The 17345-nt window shown below is 30.5% G+C and overlaps 1 protein-coding gene across 4 annotated transcripts; it reads right to left on the reverse strand.

Moving 5' to 3' along the window:
- Nucleotides 1-5119: 5119 nt before the first annotated feature.
- LOC134719729 (uncharacterized) lies at nucleotides 5120-13389 on the reverse strand. Of its 4 annotated transcripts, XR_010107687.1 has the most exons (7): nucleotides 13259-13389; nucleotides 12088-12177; nucleotides 11561-11611; nucleotides 10249-10350; nucleotides 8572-8783; nucleotides 5462-5554; nucleotides 5120-5174 (listed from the first exon to the last, which is right to left on the reverse strand). XR_010107687.1 is itself a non-coding variant. In XM_063582686.1 (6 exons), exons 2-5 carry the CDS (start codon nucleotides 12173-12175, stop codon nucleotides 8710-8712), a joined length of 315 nt encoding a protein of 104 aa, XP_063438756.1. In that variant the 5' UTR covers nucleotides 12176-12177; nucleotides 13259-13389; the 3' UTR covers nucleotides 5122-5174; nucleotides 8572-8709. The 4 variants fall into 4 exon arrangements, 2 of the variants coding, with proteins under 2 accessions (XP_063438756.1, XP_063438757.1); XR_010107688.1 differs by lacking the exon at nucleotides 10249-10350; XM_063582686.1 differs by lacking the exon at nucleotides 5462-5554 and having other exon boundaries at nucleotides 5122-5174.
- Nucleotides 13390-17345: the final 3956 nt, after the last annotated feature.

Raw genomic sequence — 17345 nt, forward strand, 5'->3', positions numbered from 1 at the left:
CGTGTAGTTTCAGTGGAAAATGTTAGTAAAAATTTACAAATTTTATGAAAAATTTAAAAAATTGATTATAAAGGACAATTACTTCTTAGAGGGTCAATTGACCATTTTTGTCATTTTGACTTATTTTTGAGTCTTAAATTGCTGTACATTATTGCTGTTTACAGTTTATCTCTATCTATAATAATATTCAAGATAATAACCCAAAAGAGCAAATTTTCCTTAAAATTAACAATTTAGGGGCAGCAACCTAACATCGCGTTGTCCGATTCATCTAAAAATTTCAGGGCAGATAGATCTTGACCAGATTAACAATGTTACTACCTGTCAGATTTGCTCTAAATGCTTTGATTTTTTAGTTATAAGCCAAAAACTGCATTTTACCCCTATGTTCTATTTTCAACCGTAGCGACCATATTGGTTGGTTAGCTCGGTCACAAAACACAATTTTCAAACTTAATAGCCTAATAATGATTCTGGCTATGTTTGGTAAAATTTGGCTTAATAGTTTCAGAGAGGAAGATTTTTGAAAAAGTTAACTTAGATTTACGAAAAAATTGTTAAAAATGGACTATAAAGGGCAATAACTCCTAAAGGGGTCAACTGACCATTTTGGGTGTAGTGACTTATTTGTAAATCTTACTTTGCTGAACATTTTTGCTGTGTACAGTTTATATCTATCCATAATAATATTCAAGATAATTACCAAAAACAGTAAAATTTCCTTAAAATTACCAATTTAGGGGCAGCAACCCAACAATGGGTTGTCTGATTCATCTGAAAATTTCAGGGCAGATAGATCTTGACCAGATAAACAATTTTACCCATTGTCAGATTTGCTCTAAATGCTCTAAATGCTTTGGTTTTTGAGTAATAACCAAAAACTGCATTTAACCTCCATATTCTATTTTTAGCCGTGGCGGTCATCTTGGTTGGTTGGCCGGGTCAAAAAACACAAGTTTCTAGATACACCAATGATGATTGTGGCCAAGTATGGATTAATTTGGCCCAGTAGTTTCAGAGAGGAAGATTTTTATAAAAGATCATGGAGATTTACGAAAAATGACTAAAATTGACTATAAAGGGCAATATCTCCTAAAGGGATCAACTGACCATTTTGGTCATGTTGCCTTATTTGTAAATCTTACTTTAATGACCGTTATTGCTGTTTTCAGGTCTCTCCATCTATAATAATTTTCAAGATAATAACCAAAAACATTAAATTTCCTTAAAATTACCAATGTACGGGGCAGTAACCCAACAATGGGTTGTCTGATTCATCTGAAAATTTCAGGGCAGATAGATCTTGATCTTATAAACAATTTTACTCCATTTCAGATTTGCTCTAAATGCTTTGTTTTTTTAGTTTTAAGCCAAAATCTGCATTTTACCCCTGTGTACCTTTTTTTTTGCCATGGCGGCTATCTTGGTTGGTTGGCCGGGTAAAAAACACAAATTTTAAGCAAGATACATCAATGATGATTGTGGCCAAGTTTGGTTTAATTTGGCCCAGTAGTTTTAGAGGAGAAGATTATTGTAAAAGTTAATGACGACGGACGACAGACGATGGACGACGACAGACGACGGACGACAGACGCCAAGTGATGAGAAAAGCTCACTTGGCCTTTTAGGCCAGGTGAGCTAAAAACATGTTATGAAAACATATTATGCCAACATGAATCGTGAAGCAATACAAATAATTCTAAAACTTTCTGATCACTGTGCTCTTAAAATTACATTCTGAGTTTTTTTTTAGTCAGTAAAATTTGAATGTATTTGCAGCTTTTTTTGGATTCATTTTAAAATTTTGTAAAATTTAAACCATTTTAAGCAATGTATTGTACATGGTATACTATGTTTGAGGTATTTTTGTACAGTTCATAACAAGCCTTTTTGCAATTATATACAAGTTATCACATGTACAATATTTCTGTACATGATATAACATGTACAAAATTGCAACTTGATATAACATGTACAACATTGCAACTTGAATACAACATATATAAATATTTACATGATTTATGTACATATATATACAAAAAAATATCCTTATTACCGTTGATTCATTTTTTATCATTGTTTTCAGAAGTTAAAATATATATTTCTCAATCAATTTTGTTTTTAAATTTAACACTGTAGCATTTATTTCTCATCCTAGCTGTACTCTAACAGTATAATGACTTGAACAGGTAAAAACTTACTCTTTCATTCAATCCAATAAAGAGACAATTTTAAGCATAATCTCTTCATCCTGGCTGAACATTAACAGTATGAAGATCATTAAACACAAGTATTTGTCTTTTATTCAATTCAATAATTAGACAACTTGTATATCCAAGCAGAATGATGAAGTAAAAGGATTATATAGATTATGGTTCATATTATAGGTAAAGAAAAATAAAGTTCAAGATGCATGATGCGTGAATATTTTGACATTTATGTTGCAAAAGATTATCCACAAATTTTGAAGGTCCACAAAAAAACTGATAATGTAACAAAACATGGAATAAATAAAGAAACTATACCTATTCACAGAAACTTAAAACATTGTTTATATAAACAAACAACAACAATAAAATATTAAAGTCACAAGATAGTCATTATTATATCATTATCCTCACTGTAACTAAAAATAACTATAAGGTTCAATCTCTTTCACTGATCTATAACTTTCCTACTTTTCTCATTTTAAAGATAAAAACTCTTTCATTCAATCCAATAAAGAGACAATTTTGAGCATAATCTCTTCTTCCTGGCTGAACGCTAACAGTATGAAGATCATTAAACACAAGTATTTGTTTGTTTTTTTATTCAATTTTAAAATTTGACAAAATTGATATCCAAGCAGAATGATTAAGTAAAAGTATTCTATCTATGTATATATATCATTGCAAAAATCAAGGTCATCTTTGAATTGAATTTTCTTTATATATATTAAGTTCTTGCTAAAAAAAATCAGACTTTAGCAAAACTTTACTGAATTTGAACTTTTCGGATATGTCCCTGTTATACACATGGAAACTTTTTTCTCAAGCTTCTTATACTATGTACATGATATAGGGGTGTATACAATAAACAGTGAAAAACAGTACTCATAATTATGATTTTTTTTGTGCATAAATATGAACTTAATGGAAAGAACTGTGTAATACACTCTTTTGTTTGCAATACAGACTCATTTACTCCATGAAAAAATAATATTGAAAATTTGCAGACATAACAAACATTTACACTTAGTCTATCTATTGAAAAGTTGAAAAACTTTAGATAAATAATAATGTAAATTAAAGTCAAACAGAATAAATATATACATCCATGTGTTCTCTTTCCTGATTTTTTATTGTTTGCTTTGCATTTGCTTTGCATTTGCTTTGCATTTGGTCAAACTTATGGTAAAGTTGCATAACATAAAAAAGATCTGCTGTCATAGAACTGCATGACTAAACTAAAGGTCACAATATTTTCTTGAAGGGATTTTGTTATATATTAATATATATTTTTATATTTTTACTTCACAGGCTTTTTTACTCTTCCTATTATCGATTTTCATCAATAAGACAAAAAAAAAATTACGACATTTTGCAATACCATAGTTTTATCATAAGTAGATATACATTCAACTTATTTGAAATATGACACAAAGTATCCTGAATTTGTTGTTTCATATCAGATGAACTTTTTTAAATCTTAATGGGGCACTAGCTACGAGATATATAAAAAAAAAATTATATATTATTTTTTTTGCTCAATCACTAATGAAATACAATGGTGAAATAATAATTCGCTTTTAGCAGCAAGTATGATTTAGTTCTGTCAAAATAAGCTAAAATCATTGATAATGAATTATTCACTTGCAAGTGAATAATTCAACCTCATAGAATTTGTATTAATGTGAACTTCAATTTAACTCCTTAGCTTGAAATGGATAACACATGAATTGAATGTGTAAAATTATTTAAAGGAAAAGAATATCAACATTGAAAGTGAAACAAAGGTAAATCAATTGATTGACTGATTTGATCCACAGAAAATCATTCTTATACAGATAAAAACGATGATAAACATTAATGTTTCATCTATAATATAAAATTAAATAGACCTAGAATAATCCAAGAGCATGAATTTGCTTGATCTATTTATATCTATATTTATGTTTACATCGCTTATATGGTCATTGAAAGACTTTAGAGGTCAACTCAATAATTAATTAGATGGCGGTCTAGACTGCGAACACACAAAATGTAATTTTATACCGTGTCCTCTTAATAATTTTTTTTAGACTTTAAATAGGTTGGATAAATGTTAACATTATTCATTATTATAAATCAAATACTAGAAATTAAGTAAAGTCGGTGAACATGAATTTGACAGCTAGTGCCCCTTTAACATTTAACATTTTTTTTTACAAGTTCTTTACACATATCTTCCTTCTTTTTCTTTTTTTTCTCTGTTTTGTTTACATATGTTTTCAAGTTTTTAATAGTACCAATATCAGTCAGTCTTACTGTACACTTCTTGGATTCTGCTGCATCTATTTTCTTATTTCCTGATCTTTTTCTGCCTACAAAACATCAACTTATTTTACTAACTAAAAAGACTATTATTATGCAAATACATTGCTTTTAAAACTAGAGGCTCTAAAGAGCCTGTGTCGCTCACCTTGGTCTATGTGAATATTAAACAAAATCTTACTTTGCTGAACATTACTGCTGTTTACAGTTTATCTCTATCTATAATAATATTCAAGATAATAACCAAAAACAGCAAAAAATCCTTATAATTACCAATTCAGGGGCAGCAACCCAACAACGGGTTGTCCGATTCATCTGAAAATTTTGGGGCAGATAGGTCTTGACCTGATCATCAATTTCACCCCCATGTCAGATTTGTTTTAAATGCTTTGGTTTTTGAGTTATAAGCCAAAAAATGCATTTTACCCCTATGTTCTATTTTTAACCATGGCGGTCATCTTGGTTGGTTGACCGGGACACCGGACACAATTCTTAAACTAGATACCCTAATAATGATTTTGGCAATGTTTGGTTAAATTTGGCTAAGCAGTTTCAGAGAAGACGATTTTTTAACCAACTATTATTTTATACTAAATGATTTCTCACCCATTTCTGATTTTTTATCTTTTGTCGATGAATGATTAATAAGTCCTGTAATTGCATCTGAAATGAAAATCAGGATTTAAAAAAAAAATTCATTCTAACCTTCCCTGAAATATTTGTATGGAATTAAAACAATTAAAACTATTTTAAATTTGCATTATGAAGATGAAACTTCTTTTCACAAACTGTTATCATCCTTTTCCAAATCTGAATAAAATTCTTTTATCAGTCAAATCTTCAAAAGTATACAAGTTGCAATTCAGAATGTAAATAAGATTTAAAAGACAAACTGTGAAAAAAACAATCTTTGGACTGATATAAAGTTGTAAAAACTTTAGATTATTTACCCTTTTTAGTATTTTTACCAATCCTTTCATATTCTCCAGTAGTTTCACGGATCCTTTCTAAATTTTGGCAAACATCTATTGGATTATTTAAATCTGGAAAATTAAACAGTTGAGTAAAAATGTAAATGAAAAAGGAGAAAAAACAAGCTTATTCCACCAGGGATGATTCTAGGTGTTTTCAAATTGGTCCCTAAAACATCAAATTGGGATTTTTTTAGAATAAAATCTAAGACGAAATAACATTGATTTCCTGTAAAAACGTAAAATGTATATCATTAAGTTTAACCTTTACACTGATGCTCATGTAAGTTGTAACATTTTGAATAATTCTGGATGGGCTACTGTAATTACATGAATATTTTTGAACATGAGGCACTTGTCTATCATCTTAGCTATAGTTACCTAGGCCTATTCCAAAAGCATTTCAGCTAACATAAATAAACCACTGAAAAAAATCATTCATCGGGTATTTTTTCAACAGCAGGTCATCTCTATAAATTTACCTTAATTCAAATGGAATAAATTATATGTTTATAGAACACAACCTTCAATGTCATGACAGGCAGAAATTGGTATAATATAAAATAACATATTAAGGTGTATGCAGTAATATAAAAACAAAAAACTGGAAAACAATAACAAAATGTGACAGATTTCTATTATTCAGATAATGAGTATTCTAATGCAATTTGGATGTAACAATTTTTTTTTCATTGGCTAAAATTTGCTGTCAAATCCACAGTTGGTCAGGCTTAACTAAGGAGGGACCCCCCCCCCCCCCCCCCCCCCCCATTTTGAATTGATTGAATCAACAAATGTTCGATTACTACTATATAATTGAAAATAAAACAACACCTACCTTGAATTTGGCGTTTTAATGTAATTTTATCGTAATTTGAAGCGTACGGGTAAGGTAATAACCTCCAGTTTGTAAGTTTTCATTTGTATGAAGTCACGTTTAGCCATGACATTTTTGTGCCAAAATAATTCATTAAATTTCGCGTTTTTTTGTTTCTAATTGTCAAGTTTAGTCGTTTTTTAAAGTTTTATCGTACTTTTTCTTTTTGTAATGCATTAGAATCGGAATAACAGTACTGTACTTGAACAGTTGTCACTGTCAATTTTAATTTGATGGTTGCAAATCACTGTTTTACTGTCTCTGATACTGTCTACTGTGTAACAATTGACGGTGGCAACTCTTCAACTACAGTACTGTTATTTCTAATGTAACAGAAAGTAAAAAAAAATATTGTTTTCTCTCATAAAAGTTGTACCTTTGTTTCCTGAATGATGTATTATGAATGATATAGTGTTGTGCATCATAGATGGAATGTCAGAACTGACAGATAGATTGAAAATGTCTTTATATGTCAAGCTGAGATATGAAGTTAATTCATCTCTCACTTCCTCAGATATGCCTCTAGTGTTGTCAACATAATGGTTAAACAGGATCTCCAACTTTTGGCAATGATTTAAATGGCTTATAATTCTGCAGATACTCTATAATTTCAGCTTTCATTTCTTTTGATTTATAACTAAGAAGGTGGGCATTCCTGAGGAAATATTTTTCATTTACTTCAATTAAAATAAATAAAAAAAAGTATATAGGAACATGTAAGCTGTATTACTGTGAATTCATTTATTTTCGTGGGTACCAGTTTTCGTGGATTGTGGAAAAATTGTGTTTTTTTGTATATTTCATTTCATGGTTTTTATTATGTGTTGAAACAAGCCTAGAGAAATTTGTGATTCACCTACACCCACGTTATCCACAAAAATTGGTATCCCACGAAAATCAATAAATCCACAGAATCTTAAAATATAAGCAAATAAATTGTTCCTCCTATTTTTATTGCATACAGTTTAATATCTCATTTCAATTTCACTCATTTGACTCATGCGTAGATCTTACTTTGCTGAACATTTTTTGCTGTAACATTTTATCTCTATATATCTCAAAAAAAAATTGAAGATAATAACCAAAAACAATAAAATTCCCTAAAAAATAACTATTTCGGAACAGTAACCCGACAATGGGTTGTTGAATATGTTTGAAAGTTACAATGCATATAGATCTTAACCTGATAATGACTTATTTTTATACCTAACTTCGCTGAATTTATTTACTTTAACTTCTCTCTATCTATAATAGAATTAACGATACAATGAAATAACCAACAAATCAACCATTTCGGGACGGTTACCAAACATGGGTTGTCCAATTGCACTGTTCATCTTATGGCAGATAGATCTTGTTCTATTACTTACATAAACCTCCATTATTTTTGCTCTAACTGCTTTAGTGAGATATAAGCCCAAAACTGCATTTATCCTTTATATAAATAAGAAGACGTTGTATGAGTGCCAATGAGACAAATCTCCATCCAATTCACAATGAATTCAAATTTAACAATTGTAGGTCAAAGTAATGCCTTCTTCACAGAGCCTTGGCTCACATCCAACAGCAAGCTATAAAGAGTCCCAAAATGACCAGTGTTACACAATTCAAACAGGAAACAAAGGGTCTTATCTATTCACAAAACGAGAAACAATAAACATATATGAAACACACCAACAAACGACTTCCACTAAACAAAAGCCTCCTGACTAAGGACAGGTGCATATAATAAATGCAACAGGTGTGAATGTTTTAACAGACGCCAACCTTTACCCTAACCTCATTTACAATAGTATAACTTTACAACATGAAGAGACGCACTAAAAAATGTAATTGAAAATGGCATAATTCTATTAAAAAGACACCAATTTCACAAAAACCACTAAACTATGTTCTTTTTCTTAGCAACAGCCTCAAGATTTGTTGATGAATCAAATCATCAATTAAAATTTATAAACTATATACCCTAAGGAACATTCACTTTAAGTCTTTTTGAAGTATTTGACACATTAATTTCAGAACGGAAGATTTTGGAAATAATTCATGAGGATTATAGCAAGTGATGGCATAAGCTCAAATGACTATCTGGATCAAAAACTAAATTTCAGGATTTTGAATGGTTAAAGTAATGGTATTAACTTTCATTGTCCCCTATGTTAGCTTCCTCTTTTTAATGGTAATAGGTATATAACATATTTATATTATCACTCACCTTTTATTGCTTTTAATGGAGAACTATCTTCACTTGTAAGGGATTTCCTAGCTTTTAATGGAGAACTATCTTCACTTGTAAGGGATTTCCTAGCTTTTAATGGAGAACTATCTTCACTTGTAAGGGATTTCCTAGCTTTTAATGGAAAACTATATCTTCATTTGTAAAGGATTTCCTAGCTTTTAATGAAGAATTGTCCACACTTCTTTTTCCTATAAAGAAATTAATTGTAAAGTGTTAGAAGTGAGTGTTACGAAGAAACTTGTGTATTCTTTTTTACGTCAGCTAACTACACAGTTATGTCTAGAACAGAAAAAATATATCAACATACAAAATATAGAAAATACCTACCATTTCTTGCTTTAAATGGAGAACTGTCTTTGCTATTTAAGGATTTCCTAGTTTTTAATGGAGATCTGTCATCACTATCAAAGGATTTCTTATCTCTACTACTTACAATTATGTCATAGTTTATTGTTATACCTTGGTTGTATCAATAAGTGTGTATGCATAAACTGTTTCTTAAATTACTTAAAATGTTAATATTTATATGTTGTATCCTATAAGAACAATGAAAATAGGCCTATTGTGTTTTATTTTTGTACTATCAATTCCAAGTTTACTTTCCACAGCAGTCACTGTGACTCAGAGTGAGAGAAAGTATATTCCACTTCGTATCTTATCACCTATTTTCCTACGTTAGTTCTAGGAGGAACCCCATTCCTAACTCTTCAAATAATTAATTTTCTTTGAGTCAGTGATCATGACTCCTTTCCGTACAAATTTATCGGTTCAAATTGCGATCGTTTTAAATAAAATACAACATTTATTGACAGAACGAGCTAATACTGGACATGTCGTTTGACTCAACATTTAAGGAAGTGAGACAACTCGAAACGATAATATGGTAGACTCCATTTCGCCTGAAGGGGTGTTCTATGATGATGACTACATGCATTTTTTTTTAAATGATGCATATGATTTACAGATATGCAACAACAATAACCCTCAATAGCAGACATTCATAGAAAAGATCCCATGAGACATAAATTAATTGAGTGGGGAATCCAGAGCTAAAACCCCTTGAAGTCAAGAAATCTATACGCATGCGCATAATTACCAAAACAAACCTTTGAGCAAGATCGTATATTAAATGTTGACTAAACGACCTAGATGGTTCTCTATTTCTTTATGGAATTACAATGATCTTAAATATCAGTTTCATAACAATAACATATAAGAAAAACTCCACTTCATTTCTTATATGACAAAGATAGATTTATCTGAATTCCGAGAACTATCGTATTTTATCAAAACTGGGATTCCCTCTGACGTGTTTCTAAATTTATAAAAACACTCAATATAAATACTGCTTAATTCTGATTTTCCGTGTTGTTAAAAACACGCATATAAGTCAATGGAATTATCAAATAACATGTTATCACTCACCTTGTATTGCTTTTAATGGAGAACTGTCCTTGCTTGTAAAGGATTTCCTAGCAATTAATGGAGAGCTGTCCTCAGTTGTAAAGGATTTCCTAGCTTTTAATGGAGAACTATCTTCAGTTGTAAGATATTTCCTAGCTTTTAATGGAGAACTATCCTCACTTGTAAAGGATTTCCTAGCTTTTAATGGAAAATTGTCCTCACTTGTAAAGGATTTCCTAGCTTTCCTACCTTTTAATGGAATACTGTCCTCACTTGTAAAGGATTTCTTAGCTTTCCTAGCTTTTAATGGAGAAAATTCCTCACTTGTAAAGGAATATACACTTCTTTTTTCTAAAAAGTAATTAATTATAAGATGTTAGAAGTGACTTGTTAAGATGAAATGCTTCTGGCATGCAACATAATAAGCCTGATACATGTATAATTGAGTAGGAAATTTGTAGATGTGTAGAACAACAGCAATAAGTATTTCTAAATACAAATATTTAAAAATACCTACCATGTCTTGCTTTAAATGGAGATCTGTCATCACTATCAAAGGATTTCTTATCTTTTTTACCTAGAATTATGTCATATAACTTTTTTTTATAGCTTGGTTATCTATAAAAGAACTTTAGTTAAGTGAGCAGGATCACATACCCCACATCCCTATATTGTCACTAGGCAAACAAAATATAAATCTATGATTTTCATCCTTCCCCCCCCCCCCCCCCCCCTGACAAAGTGGTCCACCTTAACCGATATCCAGCACTTCATTGAAATTTATAGGAAATCCAACAAAAAATAAATGTGCTTTCTACATGTTCTAGGCATAAAGCAAATATCTATGATCTTTATCCAGTCTCCTCGTGAAAAAAGTCTCCCTCCTCTTATTTCTGTCAATAACAATCCCATCCAAGCTTTTTTGATACCGATGGACCAGTCAAAAATATTTTACCTTTCGTAACTTAAGTTGCATGGGGTATAAAAAATGTGTATAAATAAACTGCCTAAATTGTTAGTATTCTTTGTTATATCATATCTCCCCAGGTTGGCATAAACATGTTTCACAAATATTGAAACAAGATATCTACAGAAACAAGAGTCTCATTAAAGCCTGAAATTACTCACCTCTAATTTTTAGGGGCAGATTTTTTATAAATGATTATATATAATTCATGATGCCTTAAGTACAATTAAATACATTTTAAAAAATGATATTTCATTTTTCTGCCAAAAAGCTAAAAAAAATAGATCAAAATCATCTTTTAAGAGAAAAAATGGAATAAGAGGTGAATTTTCAAATTTCAACTTACACAAATGAACAACCTATCTGGTTTTATACTAAATCAATACAAATATAAAAAGTAAATAATATACTATGCAGAGTTAACATCTTGCACTATCAATGTTACTGGAGCATATTGATAAATATGTAAGATGGTTCAGACTTATCTGTAGAACCCAAACTGTTGTATGTTCAAAGAAATACTTGTGCAGTAGAAAACAGTACTAATCAGAACATTATAGATTAAAATACTTACACAAGTCAAGAATTACTTACTTGATTTAATCTGGTCTGATGTCCTTTTTGAAAACTTTTTGAATATTCTTCCTACATTTTTTTTTTAAAAGTGCTTGAATACGCGTTATCCTTAAAACAATGGTGAAGTTATTACAAAGTCTTAACATAATGTCACAAAGTCTTCATAACTTCCTACATTTTAAAGATTTTGCTTATTGTTGAAGGCCAAACAGTAACCAATAGTAGTTTACATCTATGCAAATTGGTCTCTAGCTCATTGTTGTCTCCTTGAAAATCTTTTACACATTTTATATTTTCATTAATTAACTTATTGGAAATAAAATCAATTTGCTCTTAGGTCCATGGCCATTTAAACACGTTTCTACTATAAACCAGCAGAAACCAGTCAAAAGTCAACTTTATAATGATGTCAAACTTGAACTCGTAGAGAGCTTATTTAATACTTGTTCAATGTCGTAACTGGGTTTGGTACCAATGGCAATTATTCCACATATACGTACTTACGTTCAGATGTTTTTTTCAATATTCATTAATATGAAACTGACCTTCAACTGGACCTATTAAAGCTTTGCCTTTTCTTGTCTGGCATGGAGAAATCTTATCATAATACTTCTGAGTGTTACTAATATACATATCTAAAACATAAATTAGAGGCTCTAAAGACCCTGTGTCGCTCACCTTAGTCTATGAAGGACACAGATGGATTCATGACAAACATGTGTTTGAAGATCTTACTTGACTGAACATTCTTGTTACTTACAATTTGTCTATCTATAATAAACTTGGCCCTTTAGATAGAAAGGAAAGTATTTTGTAAACCAATTTACCAAATTAATGAAAATTGTTAAAAATTTACTATAAAGGGCAATAACTCTTTCAGAGGTCAACTGACCATTTTGGTCATGTTGACTTATTTGTAGATCTTACTTTGCTGAACATTTATGCTGTTTACAATTTATCTCTATCTATAACAATATTCAAGATAATAACCAAAAAATGCATTTTTTTTCAAATTACCAATTGAGGTGGAGGCAACCCAACAATCATTTCTCCAAATCATCTGAAAATTTCAGGGAAAATAGATATTGACTAGATACCAATTCAATCCTTTGTCAGATTTGTTCTAAATGCTTTATTTTCAGAGTTATAATCTTCATTTTACCCCATATGTTCTATTTTTAGCCATGGTGGCCATCTTGATTGGTTGCCTGGGTCACTGCACACATTTTTTTTTTCAAAAAGATACCCCAATAATGATTGTGGCTAAGTTTGGTTAAATTTGACTCAGTAGTTTCAGAGGAGAAGATTTTTGTAAAAGTTAACAACGATGTCGACGGAGACGAACAAAGGACGAGGAACGCCAAGTGATGAGAAAAGCTCGCTTGGCCTTGTGGGCCAGGTGAGCTAAAAAAGCAATGAAAATTCTTTGATTGCAGCAGTTAAGTTAAAATTTAACCTTAAATAGTGACAAACGTTAATGACTGATGAATAAAACTGAAAGTGCAATGCAATGTGATATATGTGGAAATGCCAATGTAAAAAAAAACCTGCATGTTTAACCCAGCCACATTATCTATGCATGTGCCTATCCCAAGTCAGGAGCCTGTAATCAGTGGTTTGTTTATGTGTTACATATTTGTTTTTTGTTCATTTTTATATTTAAATAAGGTCGTTAGTTTTCTATTTTTAATATTCAGACTGGTTACATTTGTGTACCTTCTAATACTTTGAGAGTATTTAAAACAAGCTGCCATGCATCTTTTCTAAAGTAGGTCTTCGCTGAAGTTTGTGTTTCGGGACATATTAAACAGAATATCTGTATGACTCAACAGATTTTCTGGCTTTGTTTCCACTTTTTCTTCAATCACAAACAGTACAGACTGTGCTCTTAAAACAGCATCTAGATCAGCCATATGATGTAAAAAGCCTGAAAAATTAAGATCTAACTATGTAGTTGAAACTTTTAATAAATTTTTGAAAAAGAGGCCATCAATAGGCTGTGCTATTTCAAACAAACACTGAATTCAAAAGTCCTCCAGGGGCAGGTAGGAAAAAGTGGATATGACATTTGAAATCATGCAAATGGTTTAATCATTCAAAACAAATAAAACTTAACCTTAAATTGTGAAAAAACGTTAATGACTGATGAATGAAACTGAAAGTGCAATGCAATGTGATATATGTGGAAATGCCAATGTATAAAAAAAAATTTGCATGTTTAACCCAGCCACATTATCTATGCATGTGCCTATCCCAAGTCAGGAGCCTGTAATCAGTGGTTGCCGTTTCGTTTGTTTATGTGTTACATATTTGTTTTTTGTTCATTATTATATTTAAATAAGGTCATTAGTTTTCTTGTTTGAATTGTTTTACATTAATATTGTCATATTGGGGCCTTTTATAGCTGACTATGCAGTATTGGCTTTGCTCATTGTTGAAGCCCATATTTTTGTCTCTTGTGGACAGTTGTCTGATTGGCAATCATACCACATCTTCTTTTCTTTTTTTATATATAACAATATCATTAGTGGTTCCCCTTTAACAGCTTATATCGACAGTTTTCACATTTGAAATAAGTTTTTTTGAAGAATATTATACTTTTTCACATAAAAATAGACTGTCCATTTCAAACATACTTTTTAAAACAACTAATTTCTTTCAATGGCCACTTTTGTCCTAGCTTACAAAATTGGAATCAACCATATTTCCTAATTTCAATCATTTGGTTTGACCTTATGGTTGTACAGTCACAAACAAACTAAAATTGGAAGAACAAGGATGTGTCCAAAGTACACGGATGCCCCACTCGCACTATAATTTTCCATGTTCAATGGACCATGAAATTGGGTAAAAAATCTAATGTGGCATAAAAATTAGGAATATCATACCATAGGAAACATGTGTACTAAGTTTCAAGTTGATTGGACTTCAACATCATCAAAAACTACCTTGACCGAAAAATTTAACCTGAAACTCACACTTTCATTTTCAATATCTCAACACCATAACTCCTGAACTGTTTTCAGCTGGACCAAATCACTACTTTCTTGTAAAATTCTGGACCCAAATTTTTTACAGTGTAATTTCACCCCCTACTTACAATTTGAGGCATTAAACATGGAGAAATAAACTTGGAAGGGGTATAAAAATTATTGGCAAGTAACCCACTGTTAACACTAGGGACTATATTAATCAAGGGACGACAATTGTGGTCTCGGACCTACTTACCAAATCCCATTGACTTATCACAAGTAGTTGCCTTTAAACAAATCTAAACACAAACTTATACATGTAAACTAAGCAAAATTTCAAAGTCAATATTCTTCTGACAGAAATAAAAGAGAAGCAAAAACAGACAAACCTGAATCAAAGTTGGATGGTCTGTGTATCAAAGTGCATGTAATAGTGACATGAATTAGACTTGGTACATGTACATCAAGGTGTTGCAAGGTGATTGGATGAACATTGTCACATAAATATTTTAGGATTGATGATCTTTGCTCCTAAGTAAAATTCCTAGTTTTATCAGCATAGTCCTCACAACTATTCGCGGGGTCTCCTACTTTTGGCATTAATTTAATGTAGTTGAACAATTTTGAATATATTTCAAAATATCGAGATGCATATTGCTTCTATCCAGTATTAATTTTGAAAATTCGCCTTTAGAAAATTTCTGTACTTGATCTGACGTATTTTCGGGACAACATAAGAGGTTTTTGTGTTGTTTGTCCTTTGTTGATGAGTTTCATCAATCTTTTGTACATTTGTTGATTTTGTTTCAGAATTGTCTTTTCTTTTAGGAGGTTCCTCTTTACATAAATTTCTGATGATTTCCCCCTACAAATAAATTTAGATCTTTAGATACATTAAAATTGTAGAAAAAAAATTAGAAACGTTAAATGGAACAAACATTATAATGATAGTTTATGACTGAATATAGATCTTTACAAATCTTTAGGTTGTAATAGTGATGTTGGGTTTCCTCTCTTTTTCATTTAAACCCACATACAAGTTTATAGATAACACTTACAGGTTACATCTTCATACTCTGAACATAATGCAAATCATCTGATAAATAAGTATTGTTGAAGCGCAGCAAAATGTGAAGTATACATTGTATCAACAGAATTTATGAGAAAGTTTTAAGTTTTAAGAATTTTCAATTATGAAAATAATGCAAAGTTCATTTCTGTAATCTGAATGTTTTTCTTCTCTTGTGTGATTTTTTCATAATGTTGAGCTTCAATATACATAATATATAGATTTGAAAACAATATCTACATTTATTTCAGTGTTTTTGTTTTTTACTCTGTAAATGTTATATAATAACAATTTCTTACATATTTAAAGAGGTTAACATCGTAAGCTGTAGGACTGTTTTTTTCCTGAGGCCCATAAGAATATACATGTATTACTTAGGTGTACACACATTTTTATATCAATTTGTAGTCCTTATTCAGCTCCTTCATTTCAAAGATTAGTGCAAGAAAACTTTAAAGTTCATACCAAACTACATGTACATTATCATATCATTCACACTACCTTGGCAGCTATTTTAATTCCTTTATTCTGCCATTAGCACGAAAATTGCTTGAGGACGATGTGCAGAGCTCAAAATTTTTCACATTCACACTGTTATCATTTGTCACTGTACATGTACAATTTATAGCCTCTGAAAAAAAAATCTATAGTATTATCATTTACATCTACTTTACATACCTAGTACGCACATACAAATATTTTGAACATAGGCTAGCTGAATATATAAAATATACAAATAACCGTCACACTATAAAAGATAAAAATGATAAAGACATTGATGGACATCCATCTCTTAGTTAGGGTTTATTTTATCGGCTTCGGTAAAAAAGCGATTTGTATAGAGTTTTGCTATTTTGCCGGTCTTATTAAGACAAACAATTTTACGAACAAGTAAGAACATCCTGACCTCAAATGTTGATGTGCTTGAAGAAAACCTCACATATAAAATGACAATACAAGTATCAATGGACAAAACAAGCATATAAACTGTTTACTGAGTCACATCTGACCTGATATCTCAAAATAAAATTCCAATCAAGAAGGTCAGTGTTCCTTATACAGAATGCACGATATCAACTGGTGATGAAAGACCAAGCAAACAAAAAAGATGCACGAAGAGTGGGTCCAAGGATGGGTGTTGCAGCAATGAATAATTAAACAAACATTTGAAAATCTAGTCTACTTAATACAATTTTCAAAAGTATAATCCTTTTTATTAAATCTTAAAGTCTCAGTTAATGAATATGTGAATTAACATTAAATAAGTCGTTTTTTTCTATTTACCCTCATAATAGGCAGTAAATAAATTAGTTTACTACTTTAAAGATATAAAGGTCAATTCTTAAAGGTCAAAGACTATGAATTTAGTTTTTTTCTGAATTACGAATTATCTAAAAAGAATTTATGTAATTTATTCTGTAAGTGTTATTACATTAAATAGTACTATACCAAAATAAAACAAACTGTTTAAAGTAAAAAATCAGAAATATTCTTAACTTTGTATGTAAAAAGTCTTAAAAATCTGTAAACTTCCCATGTCAAAGTAAAAAAACTGTAAACTTCCCATGTATAAAGTCATTAAAACTTAAAGATCCTAATGTAAATAGTGAACATAAGGTTGTTGTGTTAGGATTGTTAATTAAGTTTTCCGTTTATTATTTGGTGGTGGAACTGTTCGACATACGAAAGTATGGTTATCCTTTATCTAGTCGAAGACTAAAAGATTATAGAAATCTCACCTAGTAGCCACATATATCATGTG

The sequence above is a fragment of the Mytilus trossulus genome, chromosome 5 (assembly GCF_036588685.1).
Source record: "Mytilus trossulus isolate FHL-02 chromosome 5, PNRI_Mtr1.1.1.hap1, whole genome shotgun sequence".
NCBI lineage: Eukaryota > Metazoa > Mollusca > Bivalvia > Mytilida > Mytilidae > Mytilus > Mytilus trossulus.

Excerpts from the sequence above, each read along its gene's own strand:
- LOC134719729 (XM_063582686.1), bottom strand. The coding sequence starts at position 12,175 with ATGTATATTAGTAACACTCAGAAGTATTATGATAAGATTTCTCCATGC. Across the intron at positions 11,612-12,087 it reads TTTAATAGGTCCAGTTGAAG|GAAGAATATTCAAAAAGTTT; the intron begins GTCAGTTTCATA and ends AAAAAAATGTAG. Across the intron at positions 10,351-11,560 it reads ATCAGACCAGATTAAATCAA|AAAAAAGAAGTGTATATTCC; the intron begins GTAAGTAATTCT and ends ATTACTTTTTAG.